At 40.7% G+C, this 23,069-nt stretch overlaps 1 protein-coding gene and 1 long non-coding RNA gene across 14 annotated transcripts in view; one reads left to right on the top strand and one right to left on the bottom strand.

Moving 5' to 3' along the window:
* Positions 1–23,069, top strand: part of Rnf180 (ring finger protein 180) — a 164,252-nt gene that overhangs the window by 7,164 nt on the left and 134,019 nt on the right. For all 13 annotated transcript variants that reach the window (XM_017315607.2, XM_030247413.1, XM_030247414.1 and 10 more), the window contains exon 2: positions 16,616–16,750. In XM_017315607.2, coding sequence (XP_017171096.1) covers positions 16,616–16,750 — 135 coding nt within the window. The remainder of the gene's footprint in view (positions 1–16,615; positions 16,751–23,069) is intronic.
* Gm52064 overlaps positions 15,740–23,069 on the bottom strand; it is an 81,469-nt gene continuing 74,139 nt past the window's right edge. Inside the window, exon 3 of the long non-coding RNA XR_003950705.1 lies at positions 15,740–15,872. This is a non-coding gene — a long non-coding RNA (predicted gene, 52064). The remainder of the gene's footprint in view (positions 15,873–23,069) is intronic.

Here is a 23,069-nt window from a genome sequence, read left to right as displayed (position 1 = left end):
CATCTCCCTCTCATTTATATTTGGATTTTCAGAAGGAGGGGCTTTCTTCTAAAAGTGAAACGTACTTTCTCTCTAGTGTCAGCTAGAACATGTATGAGTGTATCTAAGGGCAGTCCTCAAACTCTTTTTAATAAGTACATCTATATACCAGGCAGGGATTTTTTTCCCAGGCAAGGAATGCAGTGAATTAGTAATGATTTTTAATAGGCCCCTGTGATCATTTGTGCTACTCAGACCTGTGTGACAGTGCTTTGTAGTCATATACTTTTCAGCAATAAGCAGAAAGCTAAGCATTTTCACTTGAATTTTGAAAACTACATGACAAAAACTGTTTTACAGGACACTGTACTTACCTTTGACCACCTCCGCTCATCTGCCTGTACAAAGTTGTCTGGAAAAAAGGCATAGTTAGAGAATGTACTCATAGTTAGGAAATCATTTGAGCTGGGTGGGAAAAGGCTGGTTTTCCTCTTCATAGCGGGACTATTCCATTCTTGTCTCCCCTAAACATGCTATATGTTTTAAGCCTCAAGGAGATGATCACCCAAGGAGGCTGATAGCAGTGGAATAGGGCCACTGCTATTCAAAATTATTTTGAGTCTTTGAGTCATTTTGCAAGCAACACAAAGGTATCGTTACTTTAAGCATTTGCCTTTGTATTTTGTTAAATCAAGAAACTAACTTGGCCTGAGCACTATTTTCTTTGCTGAGTTTTGAAGACTGATTTTTGGCTTGGCTGCCAAACTAAGTTCTACCTTGGATAGTCTGTAACTATTCAAGATAGTTAAAGGATTTTCTGATGATTATGCAGGCGGTTTAAAAGAAGGATTTGAAAAACAAGGTAGGGTTGGGGATGTAGCTTAGTGCATGCCTATGGCACATTTGAGCTCCCATGTTCAATCCCTTGAACAGCCAAAATGAAAAATGTTCAATAACGACACACTTTAGAATGTCTTTGCCTGCATTCTTCCTTGAAGATACCATTAAAAGGAGAATGCTTGCTTGGAGGTTAAATTCTGTACCTGTGTGTGCAGCTACACAGTATCAAACATTTTGAAAAGAGTTAATTTGCTTTGTAATCTGTTGTTTATCTCTTGTTTAGCACCCCGACTGACTTTTTCCTAAGTTAAAGTAGAAGCTGTTTACACAGATCACATATCTCACCAGAACACTGTTAGGTTGAGAATGCATTTCATAGAAGCTTGAAATTCAGATCAATGAAACTCTAATTTATTTTTGTAATAACTCAGGGCCAGAGGTTGGTTCTACAATTCTATTTTCAGTCTTAAGACAAGAGCAAGATGATTCATATCTTAGGGCCTCTCACAGGAGCTCAATCTTAAGAATGGTGTCCTGAACACTTTATTTAATACCTCTTAGCAGAGATATTTGTTTTGTAAATTTTTTCAGGCTTTAAATAGTTATAAGTATGTTGTATGTACTATATCCTGCCCGTTTGTGTGGCTGTGACAAAATGCAGGAGACTAGGATGCTTCTAAAGAGCAGAAATTCATTTCTTACACTTCTGAGAAATGGGAAGGCCAAGAGCAGGCGCTGGCAGCTTTGCTGTCTGATGAGATTCCTGTTCCTGCTTCTAAAGGGATGGCTGTATCCTTCTGGATAAGGTGGAAGGATCGAAAGGGGCCTGAGCCAGTCCTCTCCAGTCTTAACATCATTTGAGAAATTGAAAATCCTCTAAAGCACACAAGTGAGGAGGACTATCCTGACATTAGCTTCTGCTGCAGGGATGGGGTGCTGATAAATACAGAGCTAAAAGCTCCATCCTACCTCTCTGCTGAAGCTCTCTTCACATGGCTCCTCTTCCACTCTGGAAACTAGACAAATAGCCTTCGGCCTCTTGGCTACTGCTTTGCAGTGTGGGAACGGCTCGATTATTATTACTCTCTTGGATGTGAGATAGTAGGCAAACAATTTAAAGACTCTCACAGGGAAACATCCAAGTGAAGGCCCATGTATGAAATGAGATGGAGCCTCCAATACCACACACACACACACACACACAAACACACACACACACACACACACACACACACACACCCCTCAGGTGATTTTTCAGAGAGATAAGGGCTAAACTAAAACCCATTCACTTTATATTAAGGATATAGCAGTGATAGGAAGCCTGGGTTTAGCTGAACGCTAATAGCTATTTGAAACTTGCCACACTTACACTTGATGAGTAGATTATCCCTAATGGGCCAAAGAGAATCAGGAGAGAGTACAGAGGCACAGGTAATCACTAATCCAGCTTTAGCACTGCTCTTCTCGGAAGAAAGGGAATAATTGTAAAGAGACCTTATTATTATTATTATTTTGATACAAAGAACAAAAGATTTTTGGCTACTGAAGGTATTTGTAGATAACGGAGCCTACTTTAAAAAGTAGACTGAAGACTGACTGGCAAGGCAGGAAACCTGAGCTTGTTTCCCTATTAATTCACTGTCCTCCCAAGAGTGTGTAGGACTCCCAGCACTGCCACTGTTAACAATGGCCTTGAGCAGATCATCTGCTCCCTCCTCTGCTGGTCATTGCTTGCATCCCTGCACAGCCAGCTAAGGCCCTGCTATACACTACTGTTCCTTCTGCCTGTAACTCGAAACAAATGAGATGTATTGTACCTATTTGTCAAGGGATAGGGACAGGAAGAATACACTTTTACAGTTATTGTATAGCCCCCCAATGAATGTGGTTAACTATAGGGTACTGTGTGAACATTCATATATACAGTATTTACAACTATACATACTGCTTGTCATGTACAATACACACAATTGTCACTTTATCACTTTGCATTCCAAAATTATTTGTAGTTATTATATTTAAATTTATAATACATGAATAAAAAGAATCAAGAGATGGGGGAAAAGAGACCCATCAAATTCAGTGACTACACTTGTTATAATCTTTAATCAAACAAATACACTCTAAAATAGATATTAGAATGGAGAATATCATACATAATCTATATAGTGGATGGTAATAAAAACTGTTAATCATATTGAAGATAACATACAACATTGTCACTATGAACTTTAAAGATATTCAGGCTGGAAGTAAATATTAAAGTATTTCTCTGACCAAAGTAAGTAATACAGAAGCAAATTATATACAGTAGAAAAGAGAAATGGAAGAGTAATAGCTATTAAAGATGGGTGATAAATTCAGAACCCATAACATTCTTTTTTATGTGAGATTTAAATTTTATACAAGAGGTTTAAAACCAAACTTGATAAACAGAATATTCATATGAGACTTTTTCTCAACTTCTACTTGAAAACTAGGTCAACACAGACTTCTTTATAATCCCTCTTAGTCTGTTGATTACTTTTTCATCCCTAATCCACTGTCCAAATGAGAATGTTCCCTCCCCGCTTTGGCTTCATTTAGGAGTTTCAGCATCATGGGTACCAGAGGCTGCTTCTCTTGTAGACATCAAAATGCAAGTCCTTACACAACTCCATGCCCGTGTCAAGATAGATATAATGTCTTGTGATCTATGTCCTATAAGCTATTTCCCCTATTCCTTGTTTTTAGCTCCCAGGGCTCTCTCTTCCTTTATTCTAAATTAATCTGTGCATCTTGATGGTATTTACTTGTTCATATCATAACATCTAGAATTTTTTACTTCTGTTAACTGCTGTGAGAAAGGCTAATTCCAATGACATATGAAGTTACTCAGAATCATAATTGCCATTCTCGGGGTTTGCCCTGAAAACTTCAGTAAAAGGATTTTCAGAGTCCTGAAGGGAAAGGGCAGAAAGGAGGGATAGGAATCCAATCCAGGTGGACAGAGGTCAGAGCTTCCATGTTAGAACTTTCAAAGAGGTCCAGTGGAGTAGATGTCTCCTTGTCAGATCAAAGAGGATACTTCAGCCCATAAAATGTGCAAGCTCGTAAGTGCTGGGTCAGAAATTATGGCTGTAGTCATCAAAGGTTTGTTGTATGAAATCTGAAGCATTTTAATTCTCCACACTGAACACTGCGTCCTTCTTTAAGTTGCAAAACAGATTGTATTCTTTTGCTCTTCCAGAGACTCCCCAGTTCTCTGCTGACCAGGTAGGAGCTGCCCCTGCTTGGCAGCCGCCTGCTCTGCAGCCCAGCAATTTAGCCTTCTGTCCACCATGCCACTCCACCTCTACCTTTCTGACTTGAGAATGTGCTGGAATTGTGTGCAGAATAGTGCTTCGTTTTAGAGATTTAGGCATGCAATATTTTGTTCATTCACAGAAAAGAAATGTAAGAATCTAAAGATACACAGTTTGCATTCTGAGATATTTGTTGTCTTCTTATTAATAGATGTTAATACTAGATTCTCCTCAACTTTTAAAAATTTGAAACAGTTACCATCAAAAACTAACATTGACAGCAATAAATGTATTCATTAAAACAAAACTTAAGATATCATACGGTGATGTTATACTTTGGATGAGAAATGTCCCCCACAGACCTACATATGTACCCAGATGGTGGTGCTATCTGGAGAGGTCTGGAGAGATAGTGGACACTTAGGGGGTGGGGCATAGCTGGAATGCACATAAATACAAGTATATACACATTAGTTTCAAAGGCATATTTCAGTACCTCATCAATTTTGCTCATAATTTGTACACCATACTTTCCCTACAAAATATAGTCTATGAAATGTGAGAATATGGTTCATACTCACCTAGTGGTTTCACTCCTCTTTGAGGTCCACTTCATTTACCAGAAAGTAACAGCAGCTGAAATGGATAAAAGTAATCCAGGTGTGGAACTTGGAAAATGTATCCTTTCAGTGAAACCTTACAATCCCTCAAAGAGTCACCTGGTTTGAAAAACAGCAGGGGGCTTTCAAGACTCACCTGCCCAAGCTGCAGTGAGCTGTTCACTATTGAGAAGTAGTACACAACTTCAGCTGAAGCTGATACAGTCTAAGACCCTGTTGGGCAGAGTAGGAAATCCATGAAAGTATCAAGTTCATGTAATTTTTTTCTCATTGTCTTGGTTTACTTTCTTGTTGCTGTGATAAAACATCCCAATAAAAGTGACTCAAAGGAGAAAGGGTTTATTTTGGCCCACAATTTCTGAGAGAGGCAGGGAAGGCATGGCCGGGAAGACAAGGCAGGGAAGACAAGGCAGGGAAGACAAGGCAGGGAAGACATGGCAGGGAAGACAAGACAGGGAAGACATGACAGGGAAGACAAGGCATGGAAGACATGACAGGGAAGACAAGGCAGGGAAGACATGGCAGGGAAGACAAGACAGGGAAGGCATGGCAGGGAAAACATGACAGGGAAGACAAGGCAGGGAAGACATGACAGGGAAGACAAGACAGGGAAGACATGACAGGGAAGACAAGGCAGGGAAGACATGACAGGGAAGACAAGGCAGGGAAGACATGGCAGGGAAGACATAACAGGGAAGGCATGGCAGGGAAGACATGGCAGGGAAGACAAGACAGGGAAGACATGACAGGGAAGACAAGGCAGGGAAGACATGACAGGGAAGACATGACAGGGAAGACAAGACAGGGAAGACATGACAGGGAAGACAAGGCAGGGAAGACATGACAGGGAAGACAAGGCAGGGAAGACATGGCAGGGAAGACATAACAGGGAAGGCATGGCAGGGAAGACATGGCAGGGAAGACAAGACAGGGAAGACATGACAGGGAAGACATGACAGGGAAGACAAGGCAGGGAAGACATGACAGGGAAGGCATGGCAGGGAAGACAAGACAGGGAAGGCATGGCAGGGAAGACAAGGCAGGGAAGACATGACAGGGAAGACAAGGCAGGGAAGACATGACAGGGAAGACAAGGCAGGGAAGACATGACAGGGAAGGCATGACAGGGAAGGCATGGCAGGGAAGACATGACAGGGAAGACCTGACAGGGAAGGCAAGGCAGGGAAGACATGACAGGGAAGACAAGGCAGGGAAGGCATGGCAGGGAAGACATGACAGGGAAGACAAGGCAGGGAAGACATGACAGGGAAGGCATGGCAGAGAAGACATGACAGGGAAGGCATGAGAGGGAAGACAAGACAGGGAAGGCATGGCAGGGAAGACATGACAGGGAAGACAAGGCAGGGAAGACATGACAGGGAAGACAAGGCAGGGAAGATGTGACAGGGAAGACATGACAGGTGCCTAGAAGCATGTGGCAGCAGGAGCATGAGGCTGGCTGATCAAACTGCATTTACATTTGGAAAGCAGTGACACTGGGAAGTGGGGTCATACTATAGCCTTTAGCTCTCGTCCTAGTGACTTACTTCAAGGATCACCTCTTAAAGTTTCCACAGCCTTACCAGACCACTCCATCAGCATGCACCAAGTGGTTAGAACATAAGCCCATCAAGGAAATTTCATATTCAAAGCACCACACTTGCTAAAGTTGTGAATTGTATAGTGTCTAAGAACTGAGGAATCCTAGGAAGACAGATAAGGCATAGGATAGGTATGGGATAGGAGTTCTGTGGGAATATGGTAGACTGGGTATTTTTTTCCTAACAGAGGTGGGGGGGCTTTCTAAGAAGACAGTTTGACTGTGAATATCCAAGAACCGTTAAGACTGACTTCATCAGTTTCAAACCCAGAAGTGTTTAAGGCCAACAATTACTAAAGAAGATTAAGGTCTCTGTAATTCAGGATTTAGACACTTTTAGAGTTAATAAACTAGAGGCTCTAGTCACTGCAGGTCCAGTGCCTAGAATTGTTAAACTGGCAGTTTGGAAATAGCCCAATTCTTTCTCCTATCTCTGCAGAAGTATTTGATATCTTTGACTTAGTGAATGCCAATGTAAAAGGGAGCTTAGGTAACAAGCCAGCTTACACTAAATAATTCATGTGCTAAACTATTTATTGAACTAAGTAGGAGCCATAAAGTCCAAAAGAGCCTAGACATAGCTAAGAAGTTGTCCCCAGTTCTATCTAGTAGATCAACTTCAGTTTTGTTAACTTTTTGTTGTAAATTACTTAGGTTGGGGTGCTCTGCACTGCAGTTCTTCTGGGGCCAAAACAGACGCCAGGGTTCAAGAGCACAAGCATGGGCTGGCATCTTACTAATTTTACATAATGACCTTATGGGTATAGGCCATTCCCAGCAGACTTGTGCATGGCGTTCTGTCCAGGAGGCAGCAGCCACTGGTTCAGAAGGCTGCTTTTGCAAAGCAGCTGTGGACTGCTACTTAAATTCATGCATCCCATATGGTGAGATCTCACTAGCATTAAAAGATGTTGCTTCTTAATATCTACAAAGTAGACACTTTCTCTCATTTCAGGGAGATCTGCCAATCATACAACTTTTAGGAGATTGAGTAACCTACAGAATAACGCCTACAAATACATCATAGTGCTTGTAAGCAAAGATAAACATATTGATCTGCTTAAAAATAAAAATTGGTTAGCCATGGTTGTGTGCATTTGGAGTCCTGGCTACACTGAGACTAAGGCAGGAGGCTTGCTCGAGTCCGGAAGTTCAAAACCAGCATGAGCTTGACAGCAAAACCAAGAATGAAAGAAAACCCTCAAAACGCAACAACGAAAGATAGAGATGGTGTTGCTCTGCAGGACTGAACTGAACAAGTCCCATAACCATTTGGCTTTCTAAGTTGCTGTGCTTTAACTTTTTTCATATATTTACCAAGTTCACCTCACTTGATTTCAATCTTAGTTTTAAAGAAATATATTGGTAATAAGGAAATTCCAAGTTCCTTCATATGGAATTATACCTGAGCCAAGGCTGACGTTTTTCCACAGAGGGAAATAACAGTCAGAGGTAGACAAAGACTTGAGCTTCTTTACGGGGGTTGTAATTGCCGTGCTCAGTGTTCCAGAAAATTACAGCCTAAGCCGTTCCTAATGTTTCTTTCACAGGGACTTATTTGTCCTCCTTAGCCATTTTGAGGGATATAATCGGGCAAGGGAATTTGCATAGATGATGTTTTGGAGAGATCTACTTTGTGTTAAGTATCAGTTCTCAAGTTGTATTGCTAAGACCGGGTTGAGAAATGAGATAATGTTAAGGCGTGGTTTGCCTTTCTCACCACTGCAGTTCTCACTGGAGACACCAAGGCAGTGGTTGGTAAATAGAACCACAGGCTTGCCTGCCAGTGGTCCTTTCATTCTCTACTGCCCCAAGCATGCAGTGAGTTATGGCTTCCTGCTGGCTTCATTTTATCTTTAATCCTAAATATTTTTGTGGTTAAAAAGGTAGGAAGAACTTGCATGCTACTGAAAGCTGACCAGATGCCCCGTGTTTCAGTTGTGAGCTACTGCGAAGCCTGTCCAATGTGAAACATGTTTACTAAAATGACTGGCAGGCTGCAGGTGTTCAGATATGAGCATTTTCATACTTGTTATGTGCCACAAAATTTGATCTTTTAAGTTAAAATGAAAATTTTAGACAATTACTGTGACCTTACGAGCTTTACTGGTGTCCTGTAATCAAAGAATATTCTCGCTGAGGTTGATGGTGATGTTTGTGAGTGTAAGTTTTCAGTATTGTGCCATTGACGTGTTCAGCATTTGAGAGCTGTAACTCTTGGAGCAATGTTTCCCAAATGTGCAATAACATTCAGGAAGCGCCAGCCACTATAGCAGGAGCAGGACAGGCAGTGATGTAGTAAACAGGTGCCAGTGTATGTGTGAGGATGGGTACTGTGCTTTAAGAAAACCATAAGACTGTCTGGACTGCTACCTGCAAGCTTTGCACAAGATAGTCACATAGTTCCTTGACTTGCTTAAGCCAGTACTATAGTGTCTCAGTTGCTGAGCTGGAGGAGTTTGTGTCCCACACATAAATTGTTCAAAACTTTTCAAAGGACTACCCACTTTGTTAATAAGTTAGACTTCGGTGTCTCATCCTTCCTTTTAACATAAGTTATTGGCCAGAAGCCATCTCATTTTTATAAACAGATTGCTAGCAGATAACCATCTGTTGCTTCCCCTTTCAAGTTCAGATAAGTATAAACACAGCTAGACATCTTTCTCTTATGCCCCTCTTCTCCATAGCTGCAGAACTCCACTTTAGTTCAAACATAATTAATAATTAACTGTGGAAACAGAAGTGTAAGGAGCCATGTAGTATGGACTAGTGTATTTCTCAATCCACACCAGAGATTTTCTTTTTCTTCAGTAGCAGATCAAAAAACTGATCAAATTGAGAAGACTTAGAGAACATGGAATGGTCACCCCTAAATGGGACTTATATTACACCCTCATTCCTAAGGGTTCATTACGGAAGAGGGGAGTGAAAGGTAGTAAGAGCCAGGGCTGGTGGATCACAAAGAAACAGTAGTTTCCAGATGCAGTAGGGCCTTTGTACGTATAAATCCATAGCAGTTGTGAGCCCAGAATCCACAAGCCCAAGCCAGACTAAACTCCAGCCTGGAAAGGTGAAGTAGACATGAATTCCTACCCCTAGCAATGGAGCTAAAGGCAACTGATTGATAGCTGCTGGGAGAGGGGTGGTCCCTGATAAGTCAAGCACGCTTCAGTGGAAGGCCACATATACAAAGGTATATTGGCAGCACAAATGGGACTGGGTGGAGAGAAACACAACAACACAGACACAATGGTGAGTGAGTAGGGAACCAGGAATAGATCTGGGACACTTGGGTACAGAGGTCAGAACTTAAATATAGGCTTCCTATAACTTGACACTTCAGATCAGCGTGCTTGTATTATTTATTGAACAGATCTTCTGTTTCCATGAAGAGATAAAGGGAATGTGAGGAGCTCTCATCTATGTATTGTTTGTCTGATTTCAGTAAATGTTTGTTGTGAGTTTCTTAAGATCAGATACTGCATTTGATTATGTGACTGGAATGAGTAGAGAATGCCTTTTAGTAACTCGAATTGTTAAGAAAAACAGAACTAAGAATGATAGAACTTGACTGCTTCTGTGGAGATATGTACTGAAAGAAGAGAAAGTGAATATCCCTAGAGTCCACCTGCTATATTTAACATTGACTTCATCCTTAAAGGATAACAACTACTGGCTCAAAGATGCCATAGGGAATGAAAATTCTGTACCAGAAAGAGGCTAAGAGTTAGAAAGCACTGTTTCTAGGAAACTATGCAAGTATCTGTATTCAAAAAACCATGCAGCCAAAACTATGGGAAGGAGAGTAAGAGAGAATTACATAACTGTGTCAAAAGAGTTCATTGATAAAAACATGATGACTATAATTTTGACTTCATAGTTTTTGCAGTAATTTTTAATATTTAAAAATAATTTTAAATTGCATCTTTAATTGCAAATTGTAGATTCAGAGAGAGGGGAGGTAGACAAGTCCTACCCAAGGAACTCTTGGCAAATGTACTCCTAGAAGGGTTATGTCCAGCCTTTGAACATTGTGACATGATCATCTTCAAAGTATACCCTAGAACGGTGTGAGCCAGTAAAAAAAATAATAAATAAATAAAAAATTAAACTTGTGAAAATAGTCTCACATAATTTAAGTTTATAATTTTGTGTTGGCCCTCATTCATAGCCATATGTGGTTCCATGTGGCTCACAGGTCAAAGGATGGACATATGTACACCATCCTAGTTGTCATATTTTGCCCGTTATGTTTAGGTTTTTGTAACCTTATCACATGTATCGATAGGTTCCACGTGACCAGTTTGGATCCCCATTACTCACAGGGAAGGCCAGACATGGTGGTATATACTTGTAATCCCAGCCCTGAGGAGACAGAGGCAAAGAAGATCCTAGGGACAGGGGTGGGGTGGGGGTAGAACGTTTCTGGCTTATCAGTCTAGCCTAGTCAGCAAGCATCACACTCAGAGAGAGATTCTGTCTCAAAAAAAAAAAGTACCACATTTTCTGTATCCATTCCTCTGTTGAGGGGCATCTGGGTTCTTTCCAGCTTCTGGCTATTATAAATAAGGCTGCTATGAACATAGTGGAGCATGTGTCTTTATTACCAGTTGGAACTTCTTCTGAATATATGCCCCAGAGAGGTATTGCTGGATCCTCCAGTACTACTATGCCCAATTTTCTGAGGAACCTCCAGACTGACTTCCAGAGTGGTTGTACAAGCTTGCAATCCCACCAGCAATGGAGGAGTGTTCCTCTTTCTTCACATCCTCGCCAGCATCTGCTGTCACCTGAATTTTTTATCTTAGCCATTCTGACTGGTGTGAGGTGGAATCTCAGGGTTGTTTTGATTTGCATTTCCCTGATGATTAAGGATATTGAACATTTTTTTCATGTGCTTCTCAGCCATTTGGTATTCCTCAGGTGAGAATTCTTTGTTTAGCTCTGTACCCCATTTTTTAATGGAGTTATTTGAATTTCTGGAGTCCAGCTCCTTGAGCTCTTTGTATATATTGGATATTAGTCCCCTATCAGATTTAGGATTGGTAAATATCCTTTCCCAATCTGTTGGTGGCCTTTTTATCTTATTGACAGTGTCTTACTACTCAGCTATTAAAAACAATGAATTTATGAAATTCTTGGACAAATGGATGTATCTGGAGGATATCATCCTTAGTGAGGTAACCCAATCACAAAAGAAGTCATTAGATATGCACTCACTGATTAGTGGATATTAGCCCAGAAACATAGAACAAGATACAATTTTCAAAACACAAGAAAATCAAGAAGAGGAAAGACCAATGGATGGATTCCTCCTTAGAAAAGGGAACAAAATACCCATGAAAGGAGTTACAGAGACAAAGTTTGGAGCGAAGAAGAAAGGATAGACTATCCAGAGACTACCCCACCTAGGGATCCATCCCATAATCAGCCACCAAACCCAGAAACTATTGCATATGCCAGCAAGATTTTGCTGAAGGGACCCTGGTACAGCTGTCTCATATGAGGCTATGCCAGTGCCTGGCAAATACAGAAGTGGATGCTCACAGTCATCTATAGGATGGAACACAGGACCCCCAATGAAGAAGCTAGAGAAAGTACCCAAGGAGCTGAAGGGGTCTGCAACCCTATAGGTGGAACAACAATATGAACTTACCAGTACCCCCTGAGCTCGTGTCTCTAGCTGCATTTGTAGCAGAAGACGGCCTAGTCAGCCATCACTGGGAAGAGAGGCCCCTTGGTATTGCAAACTTTATATGCCCCAGTACAGGGGACTGCCAGGGCCAAGAAGTGGGAGAGGGTGAGTAGGGGGGCAGGATGGTGGGAGGGTACAGGGAACTTTCAGGATAGCATTTGAAATGTATATAAAGAAAATATCTAATAAAAAAAAGAAAAAGAAAAAGCAAATGTTTTATTAGGTAAAGGACACCTCTCTTTAAGACTGACAACCTGAGTTAAATTCCTTAAAGCCACATGATATAATGAGAGAACTGACAATATAGAGTTTTTCTTTGACCTCAATATGTGCTTTGGTACACACATGCCCACACACATATGCACATGATAAATAAACACTGCCTTAAAAATTGGGCAATGAGCAATAGAGAAGAACATCTGATGTTGACCTGTGGCCTCTACATGCTCATACACATATGAACATGTGCATAAACATGCATATACTACACACACAACCATGCATTCCAAATAGAGGGGGAAAAGCAGGTTAAATTAACTTTATACAATACTAGTATATTAAAATTTGATTATATAGTTAACATACATTTTAAAATATATTTCTCATTATTTTTTACCAAGTCTTCAAAATCTATTATATGTTTTTGTACAATCTGGATTGGCTACATTTCAAGTACTATGTAACCACATCTGGTTAAGTTATTATCTATAGATTTGCACATATTTATTCTTAATGAACTGCCAGGACAAACATTTCTCCCAGAGCAGAGTCTTAAAAAGATGTTCATGCAACATCTGTACATTGGAAATACTGGCCTAGATCTTTGGAACAAGATCAAAATGACATCTATAGATTTAAAAATCATTTATAAGGATGAGTTGTCACAGTGTAGTCTTTGGTGGTGGTCACTGAGACTTACTGAAATCTCCTATTGACCTTTATTTGTATGTCACTGCAAGTCAAGAGGACATGGGCGACTATCTGAGAGGAACCTGAGTATCTGGATTTGGGGGCATATAAACGTACATGGACACTTTCAGACTTGATTCTGGTGTGAGGCTTCCCTGAGAAGAGAATCACAGGGTAAAAGAGTTGGGGATGGAGGAGGTTAGGGATATCCAGGCGAAAGAGAAACACTTGGGGAGTAAGACAAGGTGGGGATTATTCCAACAATGCAGAAACAAGATGGGGAGCTTTTACATATCATAGTCCTTATCATTGATGGTTTCAGTAAAGTGATCTGTGGCTCTTGTGGGTTCTGAAGATGAGTCAGTTGACAAAGGCAGAACTATGGCCTGTCAGCTGGAAGATCAGAGCTGGGTTAACCAGCAGAGAGTTGGTGAGCCTGCTAGCCAGGGGTGTGTTTTGTAGTTGTTTTCTATGTCTTTGAAAACATCTCTCTATTTAGCCTAGGCTAGTCTAGTGCTCACCATGTGGCTTAGACTCTCCTCAACCCACCCACCCCCATCTGCCTCAGCTTCCCAAGTGGCAGGATTATGAGAATTTCCCATCATGCATAACTATTATAATTAAATCCTTTCTACTTGCATATTATAGATCTTTATGTTCCTTTTCCTATGCTTCTGACTTTTAGCTGATAAAATTTAGCCAATTACATTTATATATACATATTCATTTTAGTTTTAACAACACTTCAGAATTAGAGGTTTTTACCTATCTCCAGCTCATTGTTCAAGAGTAAGTTAGAACTTCCACGAGTAGGGCTTAGTGCATTGTTACTTAAGGCTCCTTAAGCACTTTTGATGTACCAAGGATGAGACCTGCTAATAATGTGTTTTAGGAGCACCACTAAGCAGAAGATAGGACTATTCATCTTCATGTTCTCAGAGTCCAGCATATTGAAGCTTTCAGTAAATATTATATGAGTAGATCTAAAAGCATTAATGGGAAAAAAAATCTCAAATTTTAAAGATAGACTCACAATTGATGGAGCTATTCTGAACTCAACCATTTGCATTATCACTGGGCACAGTAAACTGTTTCACTGACTGAGCTTGTTCAAAGTCCCTGCAGTCTGAGAGAGACCATCACGACCTTATTTATTTTCTTTTTTTTATTGAAAATAGATTCTCATATGATATATCCAGACCACAGTTTCCCCTCCCTCCAGTTCTTCCAGCTCCCCACCACCCAGACCTCACCCCTACCCCAGAACCACTCCCCATCTGTTTCCTTTTCAGAAAAGAGCCTCCAAGAAACCAATAGATAACAGCCACACATAATAATAAAAAAAAATACAGAAAGACAAGGCAAAAGCCCTCACACTGAGGCTGGACAAGGCAACCCAATAGGAGAAAAAGAGTCCAAGAGCAGACACAAGGGTCAGAGAAACATCTACTCCCACTGTCAGGATTCCCACATATACAACAAGCTAACAGCCATAACATATATGCAGAGTCCCGGTATAGACCCCTATAGGCCCTGTGCTTGCCACCTCAGTCTCTGTGAGCCCAATTAAGACCCACTTAGTTGACTTGGTTGGCCTTGATCTCCTGTTGACCACCATTTTAAAGTAAGCCCCTCTGCCAATGGGCAAAGAGACACCTTGCCCCTCCCTGACTGGAGCACATGTGTGAACAGGTGAACTGAGCAACACAGAAAAGCTGCCCTAATGGCAAAGGCACAAGGTGAGCCAGCCTGAGGATGTGAAGATGGGAGAGTTGGCCCGGCCCCTTGCAGGCTGCAGCACTGGGAAGTTGGGCCCCGATTTTTGACTGGGCAGCACAGTAGAGCTGACTCTGGAGGCATGGGTGCAGATGAGCTGGCCTGGAGGGCATGAGAGCAGAACTGACCCTGCCCATGGCAGCATTGGGTGGCCTAGCAGGAGCAGTGCTGAAGAGCTCCTCTGGTGGTGCAGGGCTCTGAGTTGGCCCACCCCAAAATTCTATATCATCTATCTGCAAATGGTTGGGATGGGTGAAAGGGCTAGTCTTGCTCATCCAAAGCTTCAGGATCTGTATGACACAGGCCAACAACAGGATAACCAGGAAGAGTCCCTGTGAGAATCGAATGATGGTGTCACAGAAGCCAGAGACCTTGATTGATCCAGACCAATGACTCATTGCAATGAACATTTGCAAGTGAAGATGGATGGACAGAGGGACAGACTGTGGAAAACACTGTGATATACCACAGCTTCTTTGATGAGATGTTTTTCTGTGCTGTATTTTGGTTTGTATGTGTGTGTTTTATTTGGGGGAACAGATACAGGAGCGAAAGGCAGATATAAGGGGATGGGGAGATGAGCAGGACTGGGTGCATAATGTAAACTCACAAAGAATCAATAAAAAGTTAAAAATACACTTAAATTTCACTAAAAAGTAAACATGAATACTTAAATTTTAATCCTTTACATAACACTTTTTAGACAATCTATTTTGATTATTTCCCCATATCCCATTTCATCCCAGATCCTTCCCACTTCTATACTCACCCAATTTTATGTTCAATTTTTGGTCTTTTTCAAAAACAAAAGTCAAACAAACAAACAAAAAGAAAAGAAAGAAACAAAAACAAAAAAGCCACAAAACAACCCCACAAAAATGAAAATCAAAATCAACACTGTTTATACTTCCTTGCCATGATTCTTTTTGGAAAAGAAGTCACATTTATTTGTTTACATATCTTATGTGTATAAAGGGAGGACTCACCCACCACAGCACTTTGTGGAGGATAGAGGACACCTTCAGGAGTTGCTTCTCTTCTACCATGTAGGTCTGCTGGATCAAATCGGTCTTCAGGGTAGGCAGCAATCGTTTCTACCCTCCTAGCAATCCTCTTGTGATTCTTAAAAGTACTGTGATGGCTTTATAGATTTTCCCTTGAGCTCTTGCCTTTAAAAAAATCAGTAATAAGAGACATAAAGCATTCTAGAAAGAAAATAAGCTTGTAGCCACTGCATAATGCACTACCATGATCAGAATTAAATGAAAGTTTCTATGTTAGACTTTTTATAAAGCACTCCTTGCCTCAGACACAGTCACTAGCAGATAGGTACCTGTTCCTTCTCACAAAACCCACTCTTGAGGTCATCCCAAAAGCGGTAGCCGGGCTCTTTCACAAAGCAGGACCTGTCCATGACCTAAGTTGGAATTCCATAGAACATAGCTCCAAACTCCTGGATACACTGCGCTGTTGACAGCATCAGTTTGGGATCCCGCAGAATGCTACAGCTTACACTCATAATCTGCATTGTGTGAAAAGTGTGTTGTTTTAGATGACAGAAAAGGCATGTCCACTGAAGTACTCTGGGAAGGGAATTTATCTATGGAAGTCTAAGGAATTCTGGTTCACAGGACCAAATTTTTAGGTGTTTTGGTTATTACCAGTGCTGGGGATGTTGAAATTTCCTGCATAGGTATCATCCTGCCATGGAGCCCTGCAGCTGGCTGTGTCACAGAGCAGCCCCAGACACTGCTATGTCTTTGGTCAGGACACAGAGTGAAGGAGCTCGGCATCTCACACCACAGTACAAGATACTTCTCATATCTCTACACGGAACTGCTGCTGTGGGGATTCGGAAGTCAAACTTCTCCAGTGGCTCTTACCATTCTAATGATCATTATTGTTCCCACAGATGAAAAGAAGCGAAGAGTCGACAAGTACGCAGAGCCCCGAGGAGCAAACAGGCACCCTTCATTGTTGGAGATGTAGAAAATGCATTGCAAGTTCTGGTTGCTTCATGACTCCTCTTGAGACTCAAGTGGTTGAGGTGAGTTTTGTTGACTTCAAGGGTTTTAGACTGTACAAACATTGGAGGCACACCTGTCTGTACACACCTACTCTGCCACACCCGAGCATATGACAAATACTTTTTAAGATCTGGTACACTTCAGAGGGCGAAAACTTGAAACTTTTCATGTCAACATTTTATTGGATATAATTTGTATAGAATGAGACTAGCTTACAGCTTGGTAAATTTAATTAATTCTAATATATATATATCAGTTCAAGATATACAACATTCCCATGACCAGAGAAGTCTGTTTTACCCTCTTTCAGACAAGGCCCTCCCACTCCTAGGTACTCGCTGCAGAGCTCTGTCTCCATTGGCTGATGTCACCTATCCTTGTCTCCTTTCAAATGAAATAAAATCACGTGCATTCCCTTTGCCTTGTATCTGCCCCAGCATCAGATTTTAAAGTTTCACTTGTATACTGTGTGCAGTAGTTTGCTGAATTCTATGTCATTTATGAGTGTGACAATCACTGCTGTTTCCTGCTGAGGGACCTCAGTACTTACACATTTTCAATGATCTGTGCTTGTCGTTGTTGTCATATTAGGTGATAGAAATTTGTGTAAATCCCTCTCTTATTTTGTAGTTTTGGGGATGTATTTGGAGAGGAGTATCTTAGTCACGTGGCAGATATGCATTACGTTTTAAAGAAATTGCTAACAAGTCTTCCTAAGTGAGCATTCCAGTATCAGTGCGTGACGATTCCAGTTGCTCTCCTACTTTCATGTTTGCAGTCTGTCCATTCAGGCCAACGAGCAGCAGAATCAGCTACCCTTAGAATCAGCTTTGTATTTTTCTGGCAACTAATGATGGGGGGTGGTGGTACCTTTTCATCACTAATTGATTCAGAGCCACTCAATAGTTGAGTTGTTTAAATTTACATTATTTGTATTTCTATCATTTATTCTTCAGAGTAGCCCTCTGAGGAAGATAATCTGTTACCTCTACCTTAAGTGTAAGGAGACTGAGATACCAAGGGTAGATGATTGAGTCCACAGTGTGGAGGCAGTGAGCCTGGACAGCTCTGGGAAACACTGGGACATGACGTGGAAGGGAGTGATGCACAGTGCAGACCAGGCGTTGGAGCTTTAAGGTTTACAACAGACCTGACCCATGTAGCCTAGTCTGATAAGTGCCGGGGTAGGAATGGGAGCAGACTGGTGCCTGCACTAGAGCCTGCACCAGTGCCTGGGCAAGAAGGCTTCCTAGAAGAGAGACTGTGAAATATATAGACATACATGTATATATGGATTTTTAGATATTTTGAAAATGTAATTTGTGAACTGTAAAAATCTACTCATTTTAAGAATATAATCCAGTAATATTCAATACTTTCAATTCAGTTATTCAAATACCAACCAGCACCAAACAGTTTAGGAACTGAGACCCAGAAGTTTGTCATGCCCATTTGTCTTGCCACTGTCCCCAGCAGCTTCCAGTCTGCCTTTTCTCTCTGTGCATTATTAGTATAATGAGTATTCACCATTAAAATAATATATGTAAATGATTGAAACTGTCTTATAGGATAAAATATATTTATATAATAATTAAGTATATGTTAATTTTACATATACTAAAATATATCTGGTTATGCTGCTACTGGAGAAACAGAAAAATATTTAGAAATAACGAGTAAATAATGAAACATCTTAAGATTATGAACAAAAGATACCATCTAGGTAATCAGGCCAGAAAGAATATGAACAGAATCATCAAAAAGGTAAAGGAACCACGTGACCCACTCATCACGTGACCCACCTGTCATTAGAACAAGTAGCTGCTGGTTGTGTTCACGGCAGCCCCTGAGTTAGCACAGGTGGGTGATGGAAGAGTCAAACCAGTTCTTTATTAATAGTTCTGAAGTGAGCACTGGAGAGGTCCTTAGTTCTCTTTCCTAAACCCCTACATTCTGACACCTGCCCAGACGACTCTCCCCGCTGCAGTAAACACTGATCCACAGTGTCTTTGTTAAAAACCAATCCGCAGCTGAGGGTCTGTAAATAAAGACACTAGAGTGTTTATGCCATCTCTGCACAAATCTGAGAGGCAACTTTCACACAACAGCATCCTCTAGAGTTCTGTGATGTTCGAGTGCACACTGAAGGCCATGCCAGGTCCCCTAGCTCACCCTATAACATGTATCACTAATCAACAGTGCCCTTTTCAGGGTCTGGCTGTTTCTCCTTTCATTTCCACTAATGGTCCATCCTAGATGTCATGCCTGCCTTTTTCAGCACTCTCCTTATTCTGTTTGTGATCTGGCATTTTTCACATTGAACCAATAGGCATTCTGGGCCCCATCGTCTCTTGCTCCGTACACACACTGACAGCTGTCAAATCTATACTCATGGTATCAGCAACACTAAGCAACGTTAAACAACTTGTCAAGGTCACATAGAACCCAAAGGTGTAAGGAGTTCCATCCAATTTGGCCGAATTGTAAGCTTCTTGGGTCAATTTGTTGGTGCTGGGATGGTACTGTAGGTGAGGCTTCTAGATAACTAAGGGAAGATAAGTCATAAGGATAAGGCCAATCCAGCAGGGCTTCAGCTTATAAGGCAAGGGAGACTGTGTGAGGGCCAAGGGAAAAGGTAGCTGTCTACCCTCACCAGAGCCAGACAGCTTGTGCCTGACCTTCAACACTTAGCCTCTAAAACCATACAGAAGTACATTGCTGCTGTTGAGGTCCTTTTGTTGATGGAGTTTTATTACGGCAGCCCGAGCAGATTGGGCCCCCACAGGTCCTATTAGAGGCACTGGAAATTTGAAGACAAACAGAAGAATGATCTTTGTGAAGTTTCCAAGATTTATCATTCACTATAGTATTAATACCATATTATCATAATCACAGTTCTTTTATATTTATAAATCCATTATAATGAATATCAAGAATTTAAATTTCTGATTTAATATTTAACATTTAATTTTTTAAAATCATAAAAATATTAGATACTAGTCAATTAAAGAAGTGTTCAATTATTATCTGTAGAATTGGTAAAAGGAAACGTGTAGGGCCTGGTAAGAGTGGGAGATTGGCAGAATGCTGGGCTTATCTGCAAGGAAAAGGCTTTTCTCAGGAACTGAGCCAGAGAAGGCAGTGCAGGGCAAAGACCGTGGAGGCCTTCAGCAGCAGTGTGTTCTGAGTCCCTGAGCTGTGTCCACAGAACATTTGGCACTCAGGGTTAAAGGAGGGCTGATCGAGACGTGAAGCTGGAAAGATGGGCAGGTGCCAGCACTTAACTCAAACTAAACAGTCCGATCTGTGTCATAGATGAGAAGTCTCTGGTAGGGTGTGACTGTCATGGCCTTTGAATTCTGAAAGGATCTTGGTCATAGTTTGAAGAGTGTAGAGCACGGATGGAGGTTTCTCCCGAGCTCTCTCTTGCCCTTACTTTCTCCCTCTCTCTTGGCCCACCCTCCAGATCTCTTAATTAGAGCTTTTCATTCTGGAAAAAAAAAAAAAAACTTTCCAGGATACACGTGAATATGAGAAAACAAAACAAAACACAAGAGAAACAAAACAAAAACCCAAAAAGACAAAGAATCCAAAAAGTTGGGGGATTTTAAACATGTAACTCTTTAAATATTTAATTGAAAACAAATAACATTGCTAACTGATAGTCCTGTGACAGAGTTTGTCCCTGGCTGTGCACAGATGCAGTAGTTAGATGATTTGAGTTACTTATTTCTAATAAATTTGCTGAGATACTGTTATTGATTACACTTGAAAACTAAGTTTTAAACATTTGTCAGAATATTATTTAATGACATTAAATCATCTATATTTAAACATTCAAACCATACAGTGTTATTTAAAAAATTAAGTCCCATCCAAAGGAGAAAAAGAATATACATCCTGTCTGGACAGCAGAAGCCATTCCAGGTTCAGAAAGTAAACTGTCAGAGAGGTGCACTAGTGCCCCCTGCTGCTTGGATACATTATTTTATTTACAAACATTGTGTAACTATCTTCCTACAGCTCAGTGTGAAATTAGCTTCCGTGTGTGTGTGTGTGTGTGTGTGTGTGTGTGTGTGTGTATGTGTTTCCCTCTACCATGTCGCATCTCACTCGACAAAATCTCCCTAGTAAGGTTTCAATCTTAGTGAAATAGCCTTGTCTAGCATGTAAGTTCCCTATTGGCAAGGAGATGACCTGTTATGCTGTTAGAAAGGCTTTTAGTTCCCCTGGTCAGGATGCTTCGGAGTCTGTTATTCTCTTATGTTTATTATGTAGTTGCTTAGAGTACAGAACCGTGGCCTTCGTTATCATACATGCACACAGCACTGAACTTTTCTTGTATTTTCCCCACCATTGTGGTTCTGACTCTTTCCCCACTCTAGTTGACTTTACCTCCTGAAAATAGTCTTCATCCAGTTTGCATGTCACAGAAGAATGTACATGTGCCTGTATGGGCATATGTGCACACACATACAAAGATTAACAGACACATGTGTACACAAATATGCACATATACACACGTATGTACAGAAGGACATACATGCATATACACAGACATACATACACATGCACACATTCATGTACATACACACACAAACACACACACATACATATACACATACTTCTAGATTTGTTCCTCTAGCATGTAAGAATAGCTATTTAGGCAAGCACATTTGGTTTATATTAATAGTTCTGAAATAAAAGTGGTTTTGTTGGGATATCACGAAGCAGAAATAGCTTTCCAAATCTACATTTCCATATATACTAGTCTGTTGTTTTGGTTAATTTAAAAGTAAGTTTAGGTTTGCTTCTGTGAGAGTTGGAAAAAATGTCAATGCTTTAAATGTATTCAGGTGGGAGATGCGGTGCATGGTCCTAGAACCTGTACCTGCTACAGGATGCAGCAGCTGGAAATCCGTTGTCTGAGAACAGGAACTCTGAAGCGGGAAGGCCTGGATGGGATCTTTAAGTTATCTTTGAATATGTGTCCTTGACAAGTTTCTGAGAAGTGGCTTAATTTTCCTTGTTTCAGCATTCTTCTCTATAACGTGGCAACTGCCTAAGCAGTTCCTGGGGTATAGCGAGCATAACATCTGTATTTGCTGTTTAACCAAATTCACAAGAACATAAAACTTCACCTGTGAACAGATACGGTTTTGATATTTGATAATATAGGAACATTCAAGAATAATGTAAAGATTCAATAGTAGTTAGTGGTTAATTGGAATCATGATCAATATTATGTGAGGAATATTATTGTCAGTTTATAAGCTTAGATGAAATAAGAAATCAGTATAGAGAAATGACACATGAACAGCAAAGCTCCTGACGTGTTAATAAATCTTCTTACCAGGTCTTTGTGGTCAATGCTGTACCCAGTGATTAGTAAATATTGTAAAGTTGACTAACATGAATGTACTTTAATGTTAATAATCTATTATTGTTTCTGCCAGTGTGGAATTTTTTCTTTCATCTGTTCCTTCTCTTCTTTTATTCTTTTTCCTGATATGTAAACAGTCTTGAAAAGTCAGAGCAAATTCTGGACTTTCTCATGAAAAGGTGATCATATTTGTCAATTCCAACTTCCTTTAATCTATAGTACTTACCATGCATGTCCTTTTGGGTCTGAGTTACCTCACTCAGGATGATATTTTCTAGTTCTGTCCATTTGCCTGCAAAATGCAGTACGTCCTCGTTCTTATTAGCTGAGTAGTATTCCATTGTGTAAATGAACCACATTTTCTTTATCCATTCTTCTGTCGTGGGACATCTAGGTTGTTCCCAGCTCTTGGCTATCACAAATAAGGCTGCTATAAACATAGTAGAACATATGCCCCTGTGGCATGGTGGGACATCTTTTGGGTATATTCCCAAGAATGGTAGAGCTGTATCTTCAGGTAGATCTATTTCCAATTTTCTGAGGAACCTCCAGATTGATTTCCAGAGTGGTTGTACCAGTTTGCAATCCCACCAGCAATGGAGGAGTGTTCCTCTTTCTCCATATCCTCACCAACATGTGTTATCATCTGAGGTTTTGATCTTAGCCATTCAGACTGGTGTAAGGTAGAATCTCAGGGTCATTTTAATTTGCATTTCTCTGATCACTAAAAACTTTGAACATTTCTTTAGGTGCCTCTCAGCCATTTGAGATTCCTCAGTTGTGAATTCTTGGTTTAGTTATATACCCCATTTTTTGATTGGGTTGTTTGGTTTTTTTGGTGATTAACTTCTCAAGTTCTGTATATATTTTTGATATTTGCCAACTATCGGATGTGGGGTTAGTGAAGATTTTTGTCCCAATCTGTAGGTTGACAATTTGTCTTATTGACTCTGTCC

The sequence above is a fragment of the Mus musculus genome, chromosome 13, assembly GCF_000001635.26.
Source record: "Mus musculus strain C57BL/6J chromosome 13, GRCm38.p6 C57BL/6J".
Classification (NCBI taxonomy): domain Eukaryota; kingdom Metazoa; phylum Chordata; class Mammalia; order Rodentia; family Muridae; genus Mus; species Mus musculus.
Note: the sequence above shows the minus strand (reverse complement) of the source record. Positions and strands in the feature narration are given on the sequence as shown.